General features: G+C 44.3%; 1 protein-coding gene across 17 annotated transcripts in view; it reads left to right on the forward strand.

The window, feature by feature from the left end:
- The first annotated feature begins 931 nt into the window (after positions 1-931).
- Positions 932-20,665, forward strand: part of SNAP91 (synaptosome associated protein 91) — a 71,801-nt gene continuing 52,067 nt past the window's right edge. For 13 of the 17 annotated variants that reach the window (XM_074581254.1, XM_074581259.1, XM_074581257.1 and 10 more), the window contains exons 1-2: positions 932-1,270; positions 2,298-2,456. In XM_074581254.1, the coding sequence (XP_074437355.1) occupies positions 2,327-2,456 (130 nt within the window). In that variant the 5' untranslated portion in view covers positions 932-1,270; positions 2,298-2,326. Of the gene's footprint in view, positions 1,271-1,418; positions 1,605-2,065; positions 2,457-20,665 lie in introns of those variants that run through there. The other 4 variants (XM_074581256.1, XM_074581255.1, XM_074581271.1 and 1 more) reach the window with 4 other exon arrangements.

A 20,665-nucleotide genomic window follows, 5' to 3' on the forward strand; every position in this document is an offset into this window, starting at 1 on the left:
AACATTTGAAGTTTGCAGACCTCTGATGTTCATTGTTAGCAATTACTAACATATACTTTATGTCTTTTTTGAAATGAAAGCCCTCTCCATATTCAAACACTGCGTTTGAGAAATCCAAATATCTTTATCTGCTCTGCAGAAACCAAGGAGATTTAACCAATATTGAAAGCCTGAAAATTCAGACACCTTTCTGCAATGGACACAGGCACCATTTGAACTTGTCTTGGAAGAGATTTTCCATAGAAACAGTAACTTGAACTTTTGAGCATTGTTTTAACAGGATTCTCAAGCTTTCAGGCTACCTAGGACTTCCAAATCTCTTGGTTGTCAGGTAAAAAAAAAAAGAAAAAGTATAGTAAAAAAGCTGCTGTTTCATACTGTCACAGACCACAATCCCTCGTCAGTATTCTGCTCCTGGCGTAATAAACGAAAATGGTGCTGTACGTCTTTGTACGCAACGCAACCCAATTATCACTTCAGATGCACCAATCTTCAATACTGACTGCACATACTGTTTTCTCTGGCTAATTAATAACAGGCGCTTACATCGTCTTCTGAAGTTTGTCCTAACAGCAGCTCGGAGTAATTGCTACCAGTACCATTTCATTTAGACCCCACCCACTTAAATCACTTTACTCCAAAACTAAGTTCAGCTGATTTATGGTAATATATGTGTGCCACATTTCTCAGTGCTCCGCAGATCACTCTGTTAGGCTTCAATCAGGCAATAAAATTGTGGCAATGTATCATCGCGGCGTTGTAACCAAAACCTTTAGGGTATGTTAGACAAGGGAAAGAAAAGCCTTTGGGGATGTATTTTGGGTATCTTCGGTAACAACACCAAAGAAAGGTTCTGGAGAGATCTCCTGTACGTGCAGTTTTGGGGTCCCTCGCTGCGTTGTTATAAGCGTTAACGACAGGACTGCGCTGCAGACAAGGGGAAGAAGCATCGGTGGCTTCGGCTCCTCCCCAGACGGCACTCACCTGGGAGCAGCTCCGGTCGCCCACCCCCGGGAGGCGACCGGGGCAGGGTTGGGGTGGCGACCCGGACCGCGCCTCGCCGCACACCTTGGGCGGGCGGCCGGGCCTCCGCGTCCCCTTTAAGAGGCGCGGCGGGGGGGAAGGACGTGGGGGGGGTTTTGCCCCACGGTATCGGGCCCGGCCAGGCCGTACCGAGCGGGGTCACCTGACTGCGCCGGGCCACCGACCTGCGGCGACGGCGGCAGCGGCGGTCGCCTCGGCTGGGCTCCGTCCCGCCCTCTGCACCGGGGTAAGGGGCGGCGCTGCTGCGGCAGTACGCGGGGATTAGGCTGCGGGAGGATTAAGCCGCCGGCTGGAAATAGCAGCAGCGGCGGCTGCCGGGCGTGGACGGCCCAGCGCATCCCCGGCGGCCGCGGCGGGAGGGGGGGGCAGCCCGCCCCGCACCTGGGGCTACCGGGGCCGGGGGGAGGGAGGGGGTAAAAGGAAAAGGAAAGGAAAGGGAAAGGGAAAGGGGGGGGGGGTGCTGCGCCGCGGGGCGCCTCGCCAGCGGGCAGCGCGGCGGTGCCCTCCCCGGAGCGGCGGCAGGAGGAGGAGGAGGACGGGAGGGAAGGACGCACTGACAGGTCGGCCGCTGGCGCTCGCTTCATCCCCTTCTTCCCCCCCAGCCCCGCCCTGGGATGCTGCATGGCGCCGGGCTCCGCCGCATCCAGTGGCGCCCCGTTTTCCCGGCGTGTGTGTGTCGGGGGGGGGGGGTTCTCCATCGGGGCCGGGAGGTGGCGGTGTGTGTGGGGGAATAACATGGCGCAACGGTGCCATAATCTCCCACCGGGGAGACGGCGGGGCGGGCGCTGCGGCGGGGCCGGGGCGCGGCGGCGGCGCCCCCGCGGGCCGGGCTCTGCCGGGGCAGGTTAGGGGTGGCCGGGGGGGCTGACTCCTTCCTTCCCCTGCCGCCGGGGGCTCGTCCGTTATTTGCGTGCAGCCTCCTTCTGCCACCATCATTATTTCCCCTTCATCCTCTCCCTGCAGCCTCTAAAATACCCTTTATTTTTGCCCCAGGCGGCTTCTAGCGAGGCAAAGGCTTATACAACAGGGCGGGGGGGGGGGCTGCGCCTCGGGAGGGGCCGGGCTGCCTGAAGGACCATTGTGCGTGTGGCTCTGTGTGTGTGTGTGTGTGCCCGTGTGTGTCTGTGCCGTGTCCCCCCCTCCCCTCGGCGATAAACCCGGAATCTCCCCATCCCCTCCCGTGTTGTTTTTTTTTTGTTGTTTTTTTTTTTCTTTCCCTTTTTTCCCCCCTCCCTTTTTTTCCGCCTCTGCAGAGCAGGCAGCAGCAGGCACGCCAGCGAAGATGTCGGGTCAGACGCTGACAGATCGCATCGCAGCTGCTCAGTACAGCGTTACGGGATCGGCCGTAGCCAGAGCCGTCTGCAAAGCCACCACGCATGAAGTGATGGGGCCCAAGAAAAAGCACCTGGACTGTGAGCATCCCCTTTTTTTTTTTTTTTTTTTTTTTTTTTTTTTTTTGTGTGTGTGTCCCCAGGCAAAGGGCCAGGACCGAGGAGGCTACCCACCGGGCTCTTCGGGGCACCTTTCATCCCTCTGGTTGCCACGCTTGCTGTAAATCCAGCTTGCGAACCCTAAGGGTTATGAGAAATCTCCAGGACAGGATGAGTTATTATTGCATTTCTTCTCTTATTGCATAATACTACTATTTCGGCCATTTTTCACCGCCCCCCCGCCGTGACCTCTTGCCTTTTATCCAGGAAGGCAGTGCCAAACATGCCTTGTGGAGCAGGGGGTCGGAAAGAGGGGAGGGAATTGGACCCGGGGCAAAATGGACACGCGCTTGTTGCTGCCTGCTTCAGTCAGGATTAAGCTAGACCGAGCCATAAATGCTGCGCCAGGAGCTGGCCAAGCACTGGTAGGAGTGTAGCTGCCTCCACAGTGGACTTCTGAAGAGGTTTAGATGGTGGTGTGTGTGTAAATGGCAAGGCAGTTGGATAAGGCTACGCCATAGACTGGAGACAGCCTTTGGAGAGTTTAATGGCCGCTGCTGAGGTCCCAAATATCAGAGAGCAACTTCATGAGCTGCCTGATGATTTGCATCATGTTTCATTGAAGATGGCTGTAGCTTTGCCTCAAAGATTTAGGATCTATTCTGGACGGGCATTAGCTAGTTAATGCATGAAACAAGGTTGAAGTCAAAACGTTTCTTAAAAAACAATGAGCTAGTGATGTTTTGTCTTGACAGTTTTATTTCTTGTCAGCCCACTCAACTGTCAGTCCCTGCTTGGAGACACCAAGGAGTAGAATGGTGAAAGAATTTAATTGCGTGGTGTTAATTGGTCTTGTTTACCAGTAGTAACTCTGTCCAGCACTGAACTCAGTAGATCAGCAGCAGGTTTTAATGTCTAAAATTAAGTGTTTTTCCAATTTATTTTTTTTTTGGACATGGTAAGAAACACTTTCAAGTAAAGATCAGCAGGTTTTATACCAAGCAGTTTCTTGGCTGCTGGTTGTTACTAAGTAATGCTGGTGCAGGTGCATGTAAGTACAAATCTGATGCTGCTGCATTTCTTAAAATGAGGTAGTATTACTTCTGGAAAATAATTCCAGATTTCAGTGCTAATGACTTCATAGCTAACCCTTAAAGTGTCAAACAGCAGGTTGGTCTGCCAATATATCTAAATACTCTTGTATATATGTCTAAGAGATGCTGATGTAAGCAGTATTGATTGAAGAATGACTTGAGTCTAAACAGTTGTTTAAATAGATCAGTGTCTTGATACCATGTATTCTTGTTTTCTTGTATATTTTAAAAAGTCGTCTTGGTTATTGATGTATCTTATGTTGCTGTTTGGTAGCTGTCGACACTTCTTAATCTGTAGGCTGTGTCTGGACAGTCCTACTGTATCTGTTACTAAAAGCTTTAGCTTAAAAAAAAAAGCCTAGCTCATGTTTAAAAGCATGTTGTGTCTCTGCGTGTGTATTTTAATATATATTTAAGCACACATATGTGTATGTGTGTATATATATAAAAATAAAAGCATTATCTGGAATAGGCAGGATTAAAGTGAGGCAGGAATAATTTACCACTGCTATATTAAGGTCTGGAAAGGGATTGTGTTTGGATATTGGTGCTAATATTACTACTTCAGAAAATGAGCGTGGGAGAGACTGAAGCCGGTAGCATTCCAAGCAATTTCATACCCACCTGCATGTAAGACACAGAAGAGGAAGAGAAATTATTATTTCCTCGGAAGATACACCCCTGATCGTTTTTCCTTCTATTTTCCAAGCTATTGAGAGTTTAACTAACTGGTATCATTAAAGACAGAATCTTGTCAGTGGGAGATATGCACATTCAAAATTGTGGACTATAAATGAAAATTAAGTTTGTATTTTAGAAGGAAAAATATTCTCAGGCTCTTAAACCTGAGGTATCTCCTCAGAACTATGAATTGTTAAGCAATTCCTTGAACTCTGATGTATATCTTGTGAACAAATGTTAAAATCAGCCCTATATATTGCAATGAGAGAGTAAATTATAAGTTCATCTTCTGAAAGAGTAATACCCCCATGCAGGCAGGAGGTACTGCTAGGTGGAGGTAGGTCTGAGCCACGTGGCTGACGGCATTTCAAGTGGGATAAGTAGCATTTGAAGATGTGGAGAAAGAAATGAGAGGTAAAGCTTGCTGATGCCTTAAGATAAGTTTTCAGTCAAGGTGCAAAGGATTTAAACAATTAAAACTTAAGGTACCACAGAGAAATGGTTGGAGTGATGCTTTATGAAGGGCTGCAATTCTAGCATTGGCGTGGGGGTTCTGTGTCCTTGGGGAACTCCATAATTTTACTTAGTGTCTTAGTGGCCAGGTGTCATGTCACACAGCCTATCTTCCACTACCCTCTTCACAGATGGGCTTTGTAAATTAAGTGGAGATCAACTATTTAATATGAGTTAAAGTAGTCCTATGAGGATGGGACACAATGATGCCTGTCCTCGCCTGTTTTTTGCAGAAGGTATTAGTTCCAGAGGGTTACAGAAAAATGATAGGTGACGACGGTGTGGGGTGTCTTTTTGTTGTTGTTTGGGATTTTTTTAGTGAGTACTAATTAGAGGGAATTTGCTCTGAGGAATAAAAAGCATGATTTGGGTGTGAGGGGATATGTGTGAGGAAGGGAGGAGAAAACAGAATTAATGTTTCTGTGAATAAAAACCAAGCTGCTAAGTGTTTACCTTTGTGTGGTTTTCTGTACTTGCATAGCTTACAAGTGCGGGCTTTAATATGGATGCTGCGCAGCACATAGTGCTGCTGGAGCACCTCCCTTACGAGGAAAGGCTGAGAGACCTGGGTCTCTTTGGCCTGGAGAAGAGACGACTGAGAGGGGATCTCTAAAGGGCGGGTGTCAGGAGGATGGGGCCAGACTCTTTTCAGTGGAGCCTGGCGACAGGACAAACTGGAACACAGGGAATTCTGTCTGAACATAAGGAAAAACTTTACTTTGAGGGCGCCAGAGCACTGGAACAGGCTGCCCAGAGAGGTGGTGGAGTCTCCTTCTCTGGAGATACTCCAAACCCACCTGGACACGTTCCTGTCCAGCCTGCTCTAGGTGACCCTGCTCCAGCTGGGGGGTTGGACTAGGTGATCTCTAGAGGTCCCTTCCAGCCCCTACCATTCTGGGAGAGTGGCTGTCCTTTGGCATGGACTCTGGGTGCTGCACAGGCTCGTCAGGTAAAGAAGTACTGAGTATTATTAGGTTGCTATCATGTACTCATTACTAAGATTTACCATTTTCTTGAATTCCAGCTCTCATACTAGTCAATTTCAAGTAACTGCAGGAAGTCGTGTCAGATGGCAATAAACGCATTTCCCAAGTCCCTGTAGGGAGAAAAGGAATGTAAATCTAGGTTGCTGTCATGGTTTGGGGCAAGCCGTTGCCGTTGGCACATTAAGAGCTCTGACCCTTTTGGACTTCCCAAACTTGTCGTCTCGAAGCCGTATCATTGTGGTGACTTTATCTCCCTCAGCTAACTGTTGTGTTAAATACATTACAATTAGATACAGCGAGTGAGGAAAGCATTTCCACGGAGAAGTGGGGATTAGCATCTTGATTTCACTGCAGTGAGAAGGGCCATTGCAGAGTGGGTGAAGGAGATACATGGACTGTGTTAAGGGTATATGGGCTGTGGTAATTCAACTGGGAGGGCAATCCTAGTGCACAGCATAGATGTTTCATTCTCAGAATTGTCCTGAAAGATGTGTTAAGGCTTCACTGAGGGTTTAATTGTGTGGGGCAAGTAAAAGGCAGCTTCCAAACTCGAATGGGTGTGACTCTGATGGTATCAACAGGGAGAAGCTTTCGGTGAAGGGAAATAACTTGACTTTCAAATGTTAAAACATACAATAGATGAGGGAAAAATAGGTAGATCTGAACTCAGCTCCTTTTTTAAAGGATCTCACTCAGAAACAGACCGTCAAGCTTTCATTTAGGGAAGTGGATTGGAAACCAGTGAGGTTGTTGCATCTGCAGTTGGTCATAAGAAGTTCCTGTTTCTGAAAATGATCAAAATGGTTGGGATTTTTCTTGGCTTATTTTGTTGAGTGAATTGCTTTGCAGCAGGAGGAAGTTCTGGAGTGTGTATGCTAAAAAGACCATGTGGTGCTTCCTACTTCTTCAAAATAATTCTTGTAAGGTAGAAGGCCCTTCTAGAGGCCTGATCAGGAGCTGGGAGATTTTCATGAAATGTGGAAACAAAGCAGATGAAGATCAGGACTTTATTTTTCTGTGGCTGTGGAGATGACCTGTGGATCTGTAGTAACATCTTTACATCCCAAGTATAATTTTGCATATTTGTATGTGGCTGACAAACAACAGCTCTAAAAGGAAATTTATAGTTTAATTCATGCTGGTAACTGAGCTGCAGGTCCGTTGTCTGTATTTTGTTCACGCAGAAACTTTTTTTCCTGCAGTGTTTTGCCGTTCTCCTGTGAACTGTGGGGATGACCTAACAAGCTTGAATCACTGTGGTCTTCAGTATTGAAACAGAAGTGCTGTTGACCAAAACCAATGGGTTAGATGGTTTTCCTAGGCTCAGTAAAGATAAAGTTGCTAGATCCCACAGGTTAGTCTTAGAAACATCTGTCTCATTCCTGAGAAATATGTCTGTCTGTTTTTTGGGAGAGATGGGGGCCAGTGGAGCTGTCTTGAGTCATTAGGCTTCGGTGACTGTTAAGGTTAACTTGGATACCATTTTGCTGGTTTGCTGTTGAAGTGATTTGGGGAGTGTTCCAAGTGTGTTGGCACATGGGGCCCTTTCCTAGCGGGAGTAGCGCAGACGTACAAGTGCTGCATTGCTCTGCAGTCCAGGTGACACTTTGTCTTTACAGCGGTGGAAATACCTTCAAGAAAGTTGCCAAGAACGGAATCCCTGTACAAACTGGGCTCAATCCTTCACACTTTACTAATGAAACTACTTCTGTATGTCTCGCTGTATCTTGTATTGCAGCAATTTGTCACCATTTTCACATATGAGAGAGGTGACTTTGTTTAAAAGTTAGCATTGAAGATCAGCTGTAATACAGTGTCCTGATTTTTGTTGTCACAGCTGGGGTGTATTCTAAATTATGGACTCTTCCTTGTCCCCCCAATGAATCTCTTTCACACCTGAAAAGAAAAAGAAATCCAAGCAAGCAATTCTATTCTTTAATTCATTGGATTAGTACATTTATTTTTTTTTGTGTGTACGGACTTGTCATCAGTCTCTGTTGAATAGCTCTCTCTTTCTGTGGGTTTCTCCCATGTCCTTTCCCAAAACAATATTGAAGACTCACTTCATTTGGAGGTGTGTAGATCTCTGAATAGAAGTAGAAATGTCTGTCATGGGTAAGGGAAGCTAATAAGAAGGCTTTTTAGATTAGTTGATCTTGCGTATTTCAATGGCATTAACTTTCAATTCCCTCCCCACCCCATACTGTTTTTAAGGCATGTGTAATACCAAGACAAAGCTGCCCTTTTAATTAAGCCAAGACCTGGCTAACTAATTTTTCAAATGTTCTTTCAATCTTTGAAAGAAGTTTGTAGAAGTTTGAATTCACGTTAAGATACAAAGGTTGAAACATGGGCAGAATCACTTGATCTTGTGATTCTGAACTATTCTGTGTTTAAGTCTTCTTATGGTACAATGCCTAAGGAAAGGGAGGATGAGGAAACAGAAGAGTGGGTAGACAGTGTAATATTAAACTTTCTTTCTTCCAAAAGGTGTAACTTGATAAAGCTAGATTGACTAGTCCTACCCTCCCTCCCTTTGGCTTTTCCTTAGCTGAAGGCATGTATTCTTAGTCCGTTTTCAATAGTTATCAAGATCCTTCTGTTAAACGTGCTTCGTCAAGGTCATGGATCACGCATTCTAGGACGAGTCAGGTCTGTTTGCTGTACTGACTTCCATTAGTAGACCTTGGTAATGGAGTAGCCATGTCTTTCTTTGAGGCTGCTTGTTCATGAGATGACAGTGACCATCCATAGTTCTAATCGCTCCTATTTAGTAGTTGAATATGTTTCATAAGTCTCATAGTGTTATTCCCTTAGATCCTGGATGGCAGCAGGTGAACATCTTCTAAACAACAAAAACAATTGCAGTTTGATTTCCTGTGGTTTGATTTGATCTGCACCTCTGATTTCCCAGCCTGGCTTTTAAATTCTCCATCCTTTGTGTGTGTGTCTTAACCTGGGCCTGTGCCACTAGTGAGGAAGTCTGTGAAGTTTACAAGAAGGTGCTCTGTCGATGTGGTCTGTCCATGCTTCTATGTCTGTGCCCCATGAAGGAACCTCTGAGGTGCCTAAAAGTAGATGATGTTCAGGATAACTCTGAAGGGCGTAAAGCATTTTGTATGCATTCAGCTTACCTGCTTCTTGCTGGATGGAGAAATTGGTAGCCAAAGAGGAAAATTTGCTGCTCTTTTAGTCCCCACTTCTGAAGAAATGATAATAACTAGGGGCATACGTGCCTCTGGTATTTTTCTGCCTATGTTCAAGATACTCAGGACTACTTTGCTCTCCCTACCCTACTTACCTTCCCCCTGGTACTGGGTGTCCACAGCAAGGTATTGTCTGCAGGGGTGGCCTCTGAGAAGAGACCAGGGCATGCTCCATGCCAGACACAATGAGCTCCACAATGGATCCACCACAGGACACAGCTGAGCCCGTCCACCAAGCTTGTGGCACCTCTAGGAAAGGCCAGAGAACACTGGACAGGCAGAGGAGGAGGAGGAGGGGAAAAAGTGAGAAACGGTAGAATGAACACCAGCGTGGAGCAGCAGGTGCTCCATGATGCTGGAACAGATATCCCTGGCAGCCTATTCTCAGAGGTCACAGCTGCACAGTTTCCCCCTGCTACCAAGACGTTGCCATGTGCACCCAATATTCCCCTTGCTCCCAAAGAAAAGACAGGGGGAGACCTTCCTCAGTCGGCTGTGGACACGTGGTATGGCTGAAGGAGCTGGACCCGGTGTTTCTGGAGGTAGAGGGGATGACATTACATCCCTTCCCTTAGTCTTACTATGGTCTAAAGATGAGTCAGTGGTACCAAACAGTATCATTAAGTTAATGTGTCCTATTGCTTTTTGGAGCTTCTTTTCAAGACACAGATCAGGATGCGGGTAAGGGTGGAACAGCACACGTTGTGGTGTGTGCCTAGGGGAAATACAGTAGTCTCAGCAATGAGTGTCTGGTGAAACTTGAATCTCCAAACTTCAACACGTGCCATGCAGATTAGGAATGATATTCTGCCTGGCTTGGAGAGTGGGGTTTCAAATACCATGAAAAATAAAAAGCAATGAATAAAGCAAGCCGGGAAGTCAGGGTCTGAATCTCAGCGCAGGACGTCTAGTGTGCCAAAAGAACGGGCTGAACGGCTGAACCCTGAACTACATGATAGGATGGAAGAAGCCTTCCTAGTAGCTTTGCAGGCAGTGATCTGTGGCACAGGGTTTGCAGCAGTACTTTTGTTCCCCTGAGTCAGCAGTACCAGCAAGACTGCAGTGTGAGGCTTCATTGGTAAGTTGATATTAGAGCATCCCACCCCCTCAGGCTCTGCATGGTTGCTTGATTTTCCTGCTGGCTGAAATTGTGCTTGGATGAGAGCTTGGTGGCTTAAATAAAAGCTCAATAAACCAGATGTTGGCAATTGCTAGAAGGCAATTGGAATACTTGGCAGAGGCTAGCTTGTCACTTTACGGAGTATGGTTAAGCCTGCTTTTTCTGGAGTCTTGCAAACCGCATGCTAGACCCTTAAAACTGTTTTTAATACTTTTAATCTTGCTATTCTGATCACGTTTATTTCTGCAGAGCAGCTTGAAAATGATGAAAATTGATACCAAACAAGCTTTGCAAGGATGGGCTCAGAGGTACATTCAACAGTCATAGATGATAACCAGTAGGCTTTATTCTTCTCTTTAGGTTGTGAAACACGTTTGCTGAAGTAGTTGAGAGTTTAGCCCACAAGGAGAGGGAATACACCAGCAGTCTGGACTAGAGCCACAAAAGGTATTGGACATCAGCCTTGAAATGTCACCGTGAATGTAGGTGGAATACTAGAACAGGGTTTTCTAGGCTGCTGGCAAATGGTGCATCCACTGACTGCCTGAGGCTTGCAGCTTAGTCATAGGCGCAGTATGGGAAACGGCAGTGCACTGTATTACCACCGACTTCCGGAAGAACCAAGTCTAAATACCCTTCTGTTCCTCCTCCCTGCCCAGGATAATGTGATCTCTTGCTTTGTTTTAGGTTCTATCTGTATCTTAACTTAGTTTAACGAAAGGGGTCGGATGCAGAAGAGTCCTGGTGTCATGCTAATATGCGTTTCTGTAATCTGTACTCCGGCCATTTCAGCTGAGGCAGCGTGTCAGTCGGTTGCTTTCCTAGAGTCTGTTTTTTCTAGCTATTGATAAAACTCAAAAGTGTTATGATATTTCCTGTAGAGGAGACTTTTGCGAGTACATAGGCATGATCATGCTTGAAGGCCACCAGGAGAGCACACCCTGCCTCTCACATGTACTGTGAGCTGCAAGTTGCTGACAGGACGTGTTTGCAGCTTGGGTCTGACTCGTGGCAATTGACGCTTTTCTTGGTCGTAAGCCAACATGCAAAATTACCACAGGTAGAAAGTAAGTTGGCAGGAGCTCCTGTGTTGTAGTTGGGCCACAGAGCTCTAACAAAACAGTTGAGCTGTGTGCTTTGCCAAGGTGGCTTTGCTTTCTCAAAGAAGGAATGAAAAAGAAAGCCATGTTCTTTGCTAGTTGTTTCTAGGTATTTAGGAGATGAGGTTACGGCCGAGATGTGAAACACCAGTAAGGACAGATTAGAGAGTTTGGTGTCCACTTGTCTTGTCTATTTAAAGGACCAAAGAACATATCTTTTCAAGAAACTGTCTTAAACATTGCTGTCCTAAAGAGGTGGGACAAGACTGTGGCTTGACTGCTGACAGGATAGTCGATCACTTCAGACTGACTCTTGGCTTGGCACGAGCGCGGATGACACAATGGCAGCGGGTGCTTCCATAGCAGATGGTCAGCGGTTAACCTGCGGAGCCTGGCAGGCTCCTAGTGCCTCTGGCGTAGTTTTGCTGTATCTCTTAAGTCTCTCTGATAGCTTACAGAATGTTCTGAAATGGTCCTCCATAGAAGCGAGAGGAAGACGTGACTGCTCAAAGCATGAATAAAACATGCTGACTTGTCGCCCACATTCTTAAAATGTATGCAAGTTTACAAGTTTAGAGGAAGGTCCTCAGAATAAGGCAGTGATCAGTTATCTTGCCACAGGGCAGGACTGCACTTGCTAGAGGATGCATCTTTACACATAATTGAGGAGCCCACGTAGATGCACTTAAGTGGGAGTTCTAACTGTTTTTTAAAGGGACTCTCACTTCTCGTTTCAGAGTGTAGGCCTTGTATGAAAGGGGGAAGCCAGCTGGCCTCTTTCCTGGCTCTGAAGGCTGCTTTTTCTCATTATATAGAGGTCGAATATAGATGCAAACTTTAACATATCATTGCATCAGTTCTTTAGTAACCCTGGGGTTTTAAAACCTAACCTTTTCAAATGGAGACTTGGGTTTGGCTCGTGCTGCCTGACTCTGGAATCCAAAGTATGGTTATTGTGCGCGTAGCTCTAAATCTAAGTTTTACAGCTTCATCTAAACCTATTTATAGGAGAATGTACATTCTGCTGAGGGGCATCAAGCCAGAGGAAGCCAATGTATCTAGTGTGCCAGTGTTTTGAAAACATGTAAATTTTGTCATGAGTGATGTTTTGTTACTGGCATCTGAAAGAGAATGCTGTTTTCATATGTGAGTCTTGCCTGTGACTTTCTGATCTGATCTTTCATTCTAAGCCATTTAGAATCTTTCTAGTTTTGCTAAGGTTGATTTAAACTTCAAATTTTTCTGTTATTTGTGAATGGCATGAGCATTATCAGGCAAATTTTGCTATGTTTGGAATAGGTGAGTTTAAAGAATTTCCTCTTGTTTATCAGGAAGTTGTAAGTTGCTTAAGCAGTATTATGAGAAGCTGCCTTTCAAAACTCACCTCCGTAGCATGCTCAGGAGTTTAACTGACACTTCTCGGTGTTCCAGTCTGGTGATCTGACTCTGTGTGAAGCTTCGCTGTCTGGATGCGAGTCTGAGTGATGGATTCCAGCTTCCTCACTCATCAACAGCTCGATAGGAGACTTCCACTGCCAGTGGCAAACACATCTTCCAGAGGCTTTGGTGACTTCGAACTGTTGGATAGCAACTTGAGATTGTCGGTTTAATGTTAGTAGTCTTAACTGCATCTTCCATCTCTGGAGTGGATGTTCCACTGAATTTAACAGAATTTTTTTGCAACATGAAGTAATCTGCAGTATATGAAAGGCTACAGGCTCGTGTTGAAGAGTAAAGTCTACTGGTAGTTGGTGGTAGCTTTTTTTCAAAAATTCTAAGACTTAAACTCACCTGTCTGTGTGGCAGAAGCAAAGGAGTCTTGTTTAACTGGTGTAGTACAGGGGAATGAACATAAAGGAGTTGCACATTTGCTTTCGTATTTTTTTTTTTTTATTGGCAAGGAGAGAGTAAAGCTCTGTATAATCATGAAGGATATCAGTAAATTTGTGTTTAAAAAAAAAAAACAACAAAAAAAACCAACCCAAAACAAAACACAAAAAAACCAGCACCACCACCACCCCCCAGAAAAACTCCACTCCAATTATTTTAAGGCACAGCACTCACGTATGAGGCAGCCGTCTGGTTTTAGGAACTTTGTGGTCTTCCTGTTGTGTTACAGGTAAAGATACAGGACAAAGTGGATTGAAATGACTGTAGCTGTGTTAAAAAGTCCTTGCTGTTCGTTGCAGCTGCTTCAGTATGCCTCTAGGAGGTCATAGTGTTGCACCGACTGTGTGGACAGGTTTGCATTACACTTGGTTTATTTTTCCTACAGATATGTTCATGTTTTCAACAGGACTGTCTGCATAGTTATGGGCATTTCGTTCCCAGTTAAGAATTTCAACCCATGCTGAGCTTCTGGTCGCGTGTCAGCTTGACAGAGCGCCTGGGCTCTGGCCTTGTTTGGTTACTTTTCAGGCTGACCCTGATGAAGGTTACGTTGGCCCATGAAGTCCACTGGCAAAATATCTGGACTTCTAGAATAATTTGGCAGAGACAGTGGGAAAAACACAAACTATAGCCTGGATATTGAAAGTTAGATGTGTGAGCTGCTGAAGCCGCCTGCTCAACTGACCTGTTTCTAGCAGACAGGCTGTAGCTAATTAACATGCCGCTGAAGTTGCTTGCACATTGTCTCATCCCCACCATGTTTTTTTTTTTGTGTATTCCCCATGTGTAACAGCCGAGTAGTGCAGCTGAAACATCAGACTGCTTCCCATATATTTTCAGTCTCGCTCAGATTTGTAGTGGATTACGAATTGCTGTTCTGGGCAGAGTTGATAGGCTAGTGACACTTTCACTTCTACAAGTTTATTACAAGAAATGATTTTCTGAGGAAGGTAGATCATTTGGAGGTGAAAAGCACTAACCAGGGTTCATTCTTCTCAGAATAAAAACGACACAGCGCAGCAACTCATATAGCTCATGTACCATGCCTCGGTTGATTACCACGATCTGCCAGATGTGGTTGGAGTGTAAGATCAGCCCAATATGTAAAGGCCGATTAGAAACTACTGTAGTGCAGAGATTACAGTAAGTGACCCCATGTTGCTGTGGCAAACATGAAATCCTTACTTTTCTAGTGCTGTTCCGAATAAAAGCTGCAGTTGATCCTGTTATTGATGTTCCAGTGAACAGCCAAGTGACGAGAGTTACGAGTTGATATAACCAACAGGTAATGTTAGGGGTTGTTCAAACTCATGGAAGGATAATCACAGGCCACAGCTGGAATCCTGGTATACAGTTTCAGTAGTCAATTAACTAGATCTTACTGACTTTTATCCTTCTAAGCAATAATCTTGCAACAATATACCTCCTTTACCTCCTTTAAGCTTGTTCTGTTGTTTGCAGCAAGACCTAGGATGCAATGGGACTGTCGCTTTAATGCTTGCATGGTTGGAGAGAACAATTCGGCGCCTTAGAGGAAATTGAATGAATGCTTTGAAGGCTTGGCAGAAGATTGGCTGGTGGCCACAGTTTCATATTTCTTCTCAAAATTAATGTGTATTCTGGTTAAGGCTTCCAGGTTTGAACTGCTGAAGGAAATAGCTTGTAGAATGAGGGATGAGATTTGCCATGCAGGATAAAATTTCCTTTTTATGCAAAGTTGTTGGTCAAATGCTACTTGTAATATTAGTAGAGGTTTTTTTTTCCATGTTCCTTCCTCCCCTGGATTTTGGCATCTAAGATGCCGTATTGCAATAGGATGGGGAATAGCATTTCTCCAAGACAATTGCATTTATATTTTAACCTTATAACTATTGGTTGGTGTCCACCGAATGCTGTGCAAAAAAAGGCAGTACAGTGATGATTCGTGGCCCAGCTGCTATTTGCAGTAAATCAGTAAAATAGAGAAGTGGCACATCTAGCTCCAGAATTACTGGATGTTTCATGTCGACATAAGCAGAACTGCTCAATTCTTGTCTTTGAGCAGAAAAATACATGTTTCTGAGCTAGTTGTGGAGCAGGATTTGGGTGGAGAGAGGGTCTGGAATGGGATCTCTGGGTGAAAGGAAGGGATCATCAGAGCAGTGATTATTGTCTTTTCCCTGCTTTGCTGAACTTGTATTCTTGCCTGAGACAAATTCTTTGGTATTCAAAGTGAGTGAATTCTGTACAAACGAGGTTCAAGTCTGAGCTTCTAACTGCTTTGGACAGGGGAAAGAGTCCATGCTTAATAACTAAGGCCTTTCCTACAATGAAGCTGCTTGAAAAAGCTGTGGTGGCTGTGATTGGGAAGAAACCAGGCAGGATTCTTTGACCATGGGGCCTTTTCTCCTTTTCTTAATGTTCTGGCTTCATGTGTGTAAGGCTAAAAAGCTGCTTTCCTTAGTACGTTTGTACTAGGGAATTTTTGTGTAGCCCATCTTCTGTGTGACAGCTTTATTGTTACAGATATTTAGTTCCTGAGTAAAATTAAAGCTTTTATTCTTCTGCATAGTTGGATCATGAGTGTCAGTAAGGTCTCAGACTTTGCCCATAAAATATATTCATCGCTAATTAATTAGCAGTCTTAAAGGCCATACTTAAAACCCCAATGACTGCTGCTTAAACTTGAGCTTTGGCAGCTGGCCTGAATGTCATCTTTCAGTTGTACTGGTCCAGAAGAGGACTCCAGTGTAAACGCTAAAGGTAATGCACATTATTCTCCTCTGGAGGCAGTGGAGCTGTAAGTTCTAGGAACTTTTAAGTAAAAAGTATTCATAGTTCATGAAACTTGAAGGAGTTGCTTATGGCAAGAATTTTTTTTAACATAGTATAATTGCACTTTTTCCCCGTTATTAGTACTTAGGGGGACAGCTGCCTTGGTGGCACCCTTTCAGGTCCAGTAGAAGACCACCTGATGGCTGGCTCCTATTTTCCCCTTTCCAAGAGGACTGCACCTGAACCTCTTGGGAAGTAAAGCCATATGTATAAATCATTAAGGACCAAAAGGGACACCAATCCAACAATGTAACTGGTTTAATACTGCTAATGAGCCGGGGTGGTTTTTGCAGATGACTTAAAGCCAAATATCTTGCCTTGATATGGGGGGGAAGGAGGGATGCAAGCTTCATGAAAGCGCATTGGAATAAAATCCAACAATGTATATGTAGTTTTCAGCTTTTTTTTCAAAGCAGGTATTTGGTGAAATAGGAGGTGGTGTGCTGCTGTATTTAAAAAGGAGTACTGTGATAACAAGATGATTCTAAGGCTAATTAAGCTTTCAGATTGAGAAATTGGAGGAAGCTCCAAGAGAAATTTGATGGTACTCAAAGTCATCTGCCCTGTCTCTCTGCAGACTCTTCAAGTGATTGATAGGGAAGAAGAAAATGGTTTTCTCTTTTGCAAAATACTTAATACTATGGGGAGTATGGCTATGCCTATGAGTAGTCAGAGAGGAAGAAATTGTGTATAAAAAGTTGTCTTGGTGGGGGATGCAGTTGTGTGGTTGAAAGACTGACTGCCATAACCTCTCAAACTTCAGGATCTGCATCAAGTATTCATCCTCGCGAGTCTGAGATATGTTTGGGAAGAAGGAGGTCTGTGAAGTAAGGGTGGAGAGGAGAGGTAGCAGTTGTTTGTAGTCACAAGGGCTATAGCTGCATTACTGGGAAAGTCTTTATAGTACGTGGAGGGCGTGTGCTCTGTGGAAGATTGTCTTTAGGTTTGTTGAGTTGGTGTAGGCGTGAAAGTGCACAGGCAATATCTGGAAGATGCTGGAATTTGATAAAGGGTAGGCTTGCTGGGGTCAAGGTGAGATGTAGTAACTCTTGAGGCAGACTTTTGGGGAGGAGGGGGGAGACAGCATGGATTGCTGTTCTGCTTGGGGAGATTACTACAAGCCAAACTATGATGCATGTTTGTGGAGATGGGGCAAAGTGGGGGTGAAAAGAGTAGACAGTAAACTTTAATCCCACAGATAAATTCCCAACTCTTGTTGGAATTGCTTGATAGTTAAAGCCAACGATATTAAAATCATCTAACATTCTCATGAGCAATTATTGTAGAAGCAGAAACCAGTAACTTTGTTCTGCTTTCCAGTACTGTTTTGTGGTCAGTCTTCTGCAGACCTGGAAGTTCAGTTCTTGCATTGGTTAGCACAACGATGTAGTAGCTTCCTCATACACTTCTGTGTCTTGCAAGGGAGGACTTGTACTGTTACTTGCCTATTTAACTTTTTTGGTTGAGGCTTGTAAACTCTTTAAGCCACTTCTTTCTGTTCTTGACTAGCCTGGATTTGGAACAGTCCTGTATTTCCTTTTCTATAGGTTCAAGGCATTATTTAAATACTTACAAGCAAGAAAAAAAACTTGTGAAGGCTATTGTAGTGTTCAACATTAGTGAGGAAGGTCTGTAAGGGGGTTACTGTTGGAGAGATCTGGCAAAGTTTAGGAACTGAATGTGTGACACAGCTCAGATGCTGAGGCAGCTCATGTGTTAATGCAACCTGGAATGACAGCTGCTCTTAAGCTGGCACCAATATCCCTCTGAACAGAGAGGTCTTGTGCTCTGCTGCTGTTTTGCTGCATACTGAAATGGAAATTGTGAATAATTAACTTTGAACTGGGGAATCCCTGGTCTGTTTGTTAAAGTATTGAGTAAAAAATCCCCAAAACAAAACAGGAAAAAACCCTGCCCAGATCCAGAATACAATCTGAAAAGGTAAAGGAATAAGAGAGATGCTTTAAAGTGTTGTGTAATCTCTCTCATTAAAAAAAAAATCTCAAAACCAGGAAGTAGTTTTTAATGAGACTGAAGTAGTCTGAAATTCTGAAGACTTTGAAACTTTCTTGCTGTTCTCCTTTTTGCCTTATGAGTTTAACAAGCACCAAAACTAGTCACACCTTCTAGTGGTCTCTTTGAAAGACCATGAAGAGCTAAGGTGTCTTAACTTCCTTCAGTCTTCCTTATTGAACCTTCTACTGATCTTCCTCAATTTGGCAGGCTTGTCTTTTTGTTAATGAAGGTGTTAATCATACTCTGGCTTTGCTTCTTTTCCCTAACTAAGTTGCAGATGTCTCAAGACTGGGTCAAAAAGTTCGCTAGTCAAGGAGTTTAAAGACTGGTATTTAGATTTAAGTTGTGGTGTCAAAGAATTGGCAGCCATTTATTTCTATGCACGTTGGGTTTGCATCTCAAAACTTAACTAGAAAAAGTATGTTGAAGTCCAAATTATAATTTAAACAAGGATCTCTGGGCTGAAAAAGTATTCAAAATAGCAGCTACCAAAAAGCGAAGAGAGGAAATAGGAGAAATCATGTACTATGTTTTGGCATTTATAATTTGGTCCCACAGCAAACAAACAGATTCAAATGAAGGACATCTTCATTCTCCAACTCCTTCACTTCTGTGAAAGTCACAATGAAAGCACTTGCTGCTACTGCTGCACATTCCTGATTTCTTACTCTGCTTGGGATCTGTATTTGAGCTCAGTGTCTGGGTTTGGGAATTAGCTGTCAGTGCACTTGCCATGGATGCCTGCAGTAGTAGAAACTTCATCAGGAAGGTACCTTTAATCCTTGTTTGTCCTACTTGTGTGTACCCCAAATGGGATCAACTTCGTAAAACTGCTTCATATGGCCTCTGATGGGCTGCTGTGCTTTGTCTGGTACTACTTAATATTACCTGGTTTGTATTAACAAGTCCACCTGCGACTTGCTTGGAAGGCTGGACTTATTGTCTCTTTTGGAAACTAAGTTTCTGTCCCACCAGTAAATGCCTGAATCTGCATCTTTTGAAAATGTAGTTTCTAGATTTTCTTTTTCCTTGTATGTGTTTTCTTTTTCCCTTGTACCTATTCTTCCCTACCACACTGAAGTCAAATTAGTTTTGCTAAGTCTTACTTTAAAACTTAGCTTAGCCACCAAACTCTGCTCAGAGTTCGTTACGGTTAGATGTGCTTGTGAGTTGGTCCAGACGCTGACGATTGCTGATTAAGCTGAGACTCTATGGTATTGGGGAAAGAAACCCAGGAAGCTTGAATTTCTTAACTTTGTGGCATGACTTAATGGGGAACAGCTCAGCAAGAATTAATGCCCCATCTCCTCCTTTTCCCCCTCAGATAATGGGTAAAATGTTCATGCGCGGCTTAATTCTTTCCTGCGCACTGAAAGTAGTAGGCTTAAATTTAATCATACCTCTCTACTCAGCGCGCTATAATTACTCGTGTCCTAAAACGTTCAGAGCTGCAGGCTGAGATGCCGTACCCTCCAGCAGTTCGGAGAGGAGGCAGAAATGATGGAGTGGCTACAGAAGCGGTGCTGTGGTCGCGTGTAGGAGTGGAGCGCTGTAGCCTCTGCTGCCAGCCTTGCTGGGGGTGGGCTCCTCTGAGGTTTCATTATCTAACATCTGCCGATGGAGTTCACGGTTTACACCCCCCCCTCTTCCATAGTGAGCGACGTACTGAAACTTGGGACTGAAAACTTGCAAATTTGGTGCATGTTCCCTTAAGGACAAATGCTGTTGTCTGCAGTAAAACCTCTGAACGGGGTAAACAGTGAGCAAGCTGCTTGTGACTTGCTTTTAGGCTTTTACAAACCACTGTCTTCTATAATGCATTAATCAGCAGTACAGAATAAAAAAAATCATTGGCCTGTTTGTACAACAAGATCAAGGAGAATTGTTGGAGCTCGGTGAGCTTGGACTGCTGTCATTCAATAGCATGGCTTTACTACTGTAATACTTTGCAGAACTGTCTCCTTCGGGGATAGTATTACTGAGGATATGAAAGTTGACTTTACATTTCAGAAGGTGTTCTGCGGTTAAAAAAACAACAACCCTCAAACCAACACCCACAACCAAAACAAAAACCACCCTGAGAACAAACATTTTAAAATCAGACTTGGTGAACAGATTATATAATTCTTGTCTTCTGTCTCATTACAGAAAATCATTCCACTGACCTGAAACTGAAGACAACCTGCTGCTTTTATGCCCATACAAAAGACAATTTTAAATGCAAGCACTGCAGTTGTCACAGGCTTCTGACTCTGACCTATAGATTTCTTGTATCTTAAATTAGTCTGTTTAATAGAAATTAAAAAAAAAATCCCTTGCCATTAATTAAAAAAAAAAGTAAAAACCAAACAAAACATTTACTAAACTTCCAAATGCTTCTGGTACAGCAGTTTGGGCTTCTGAACATGCCAGGTGGATCTCAATAGCTGATGTGACTCATCAGTCTGTTTAGACAGACCCGTCCTCTGGAGTTTTTCTGCCCTGCAGAGGCAGAATGAGTAGTCTCACAACAGTCTGAACCTTGGTTTTCCACTCTTAGCAATATTAATGCCCTCCATTATATGGGGTTGTGTTGGGGGGGGAAAGCAAGTCTGTAAAGTGGTGACCCTGCTGCCCAGGTGAACTAACTCCTGTAGAGTGTGTACAGCAGACTCACATCGCTTAGGTATGCGAGGATGGGACACAGAACAGCCTGTCTGCTTCTAGGGGAGAATATCTGTCATCACTGAATGACTTGAATAGTTGGATGAACATTTCTACTCTGGGAGGGG

This window comes from Larus michahellis, chromosome 3, assembly GCF_964199755.1.
Source record: "Larus michahellis chromosome 3, bLarMic1.1, whole genome shotgun sequence".
NCBI classification, from domain to species: domain Eukaryota; kingdom Metazoa; phylum Chordata; class Aves; order Charadriiformes; family Laridae; genus Larus; species Larus michahellis.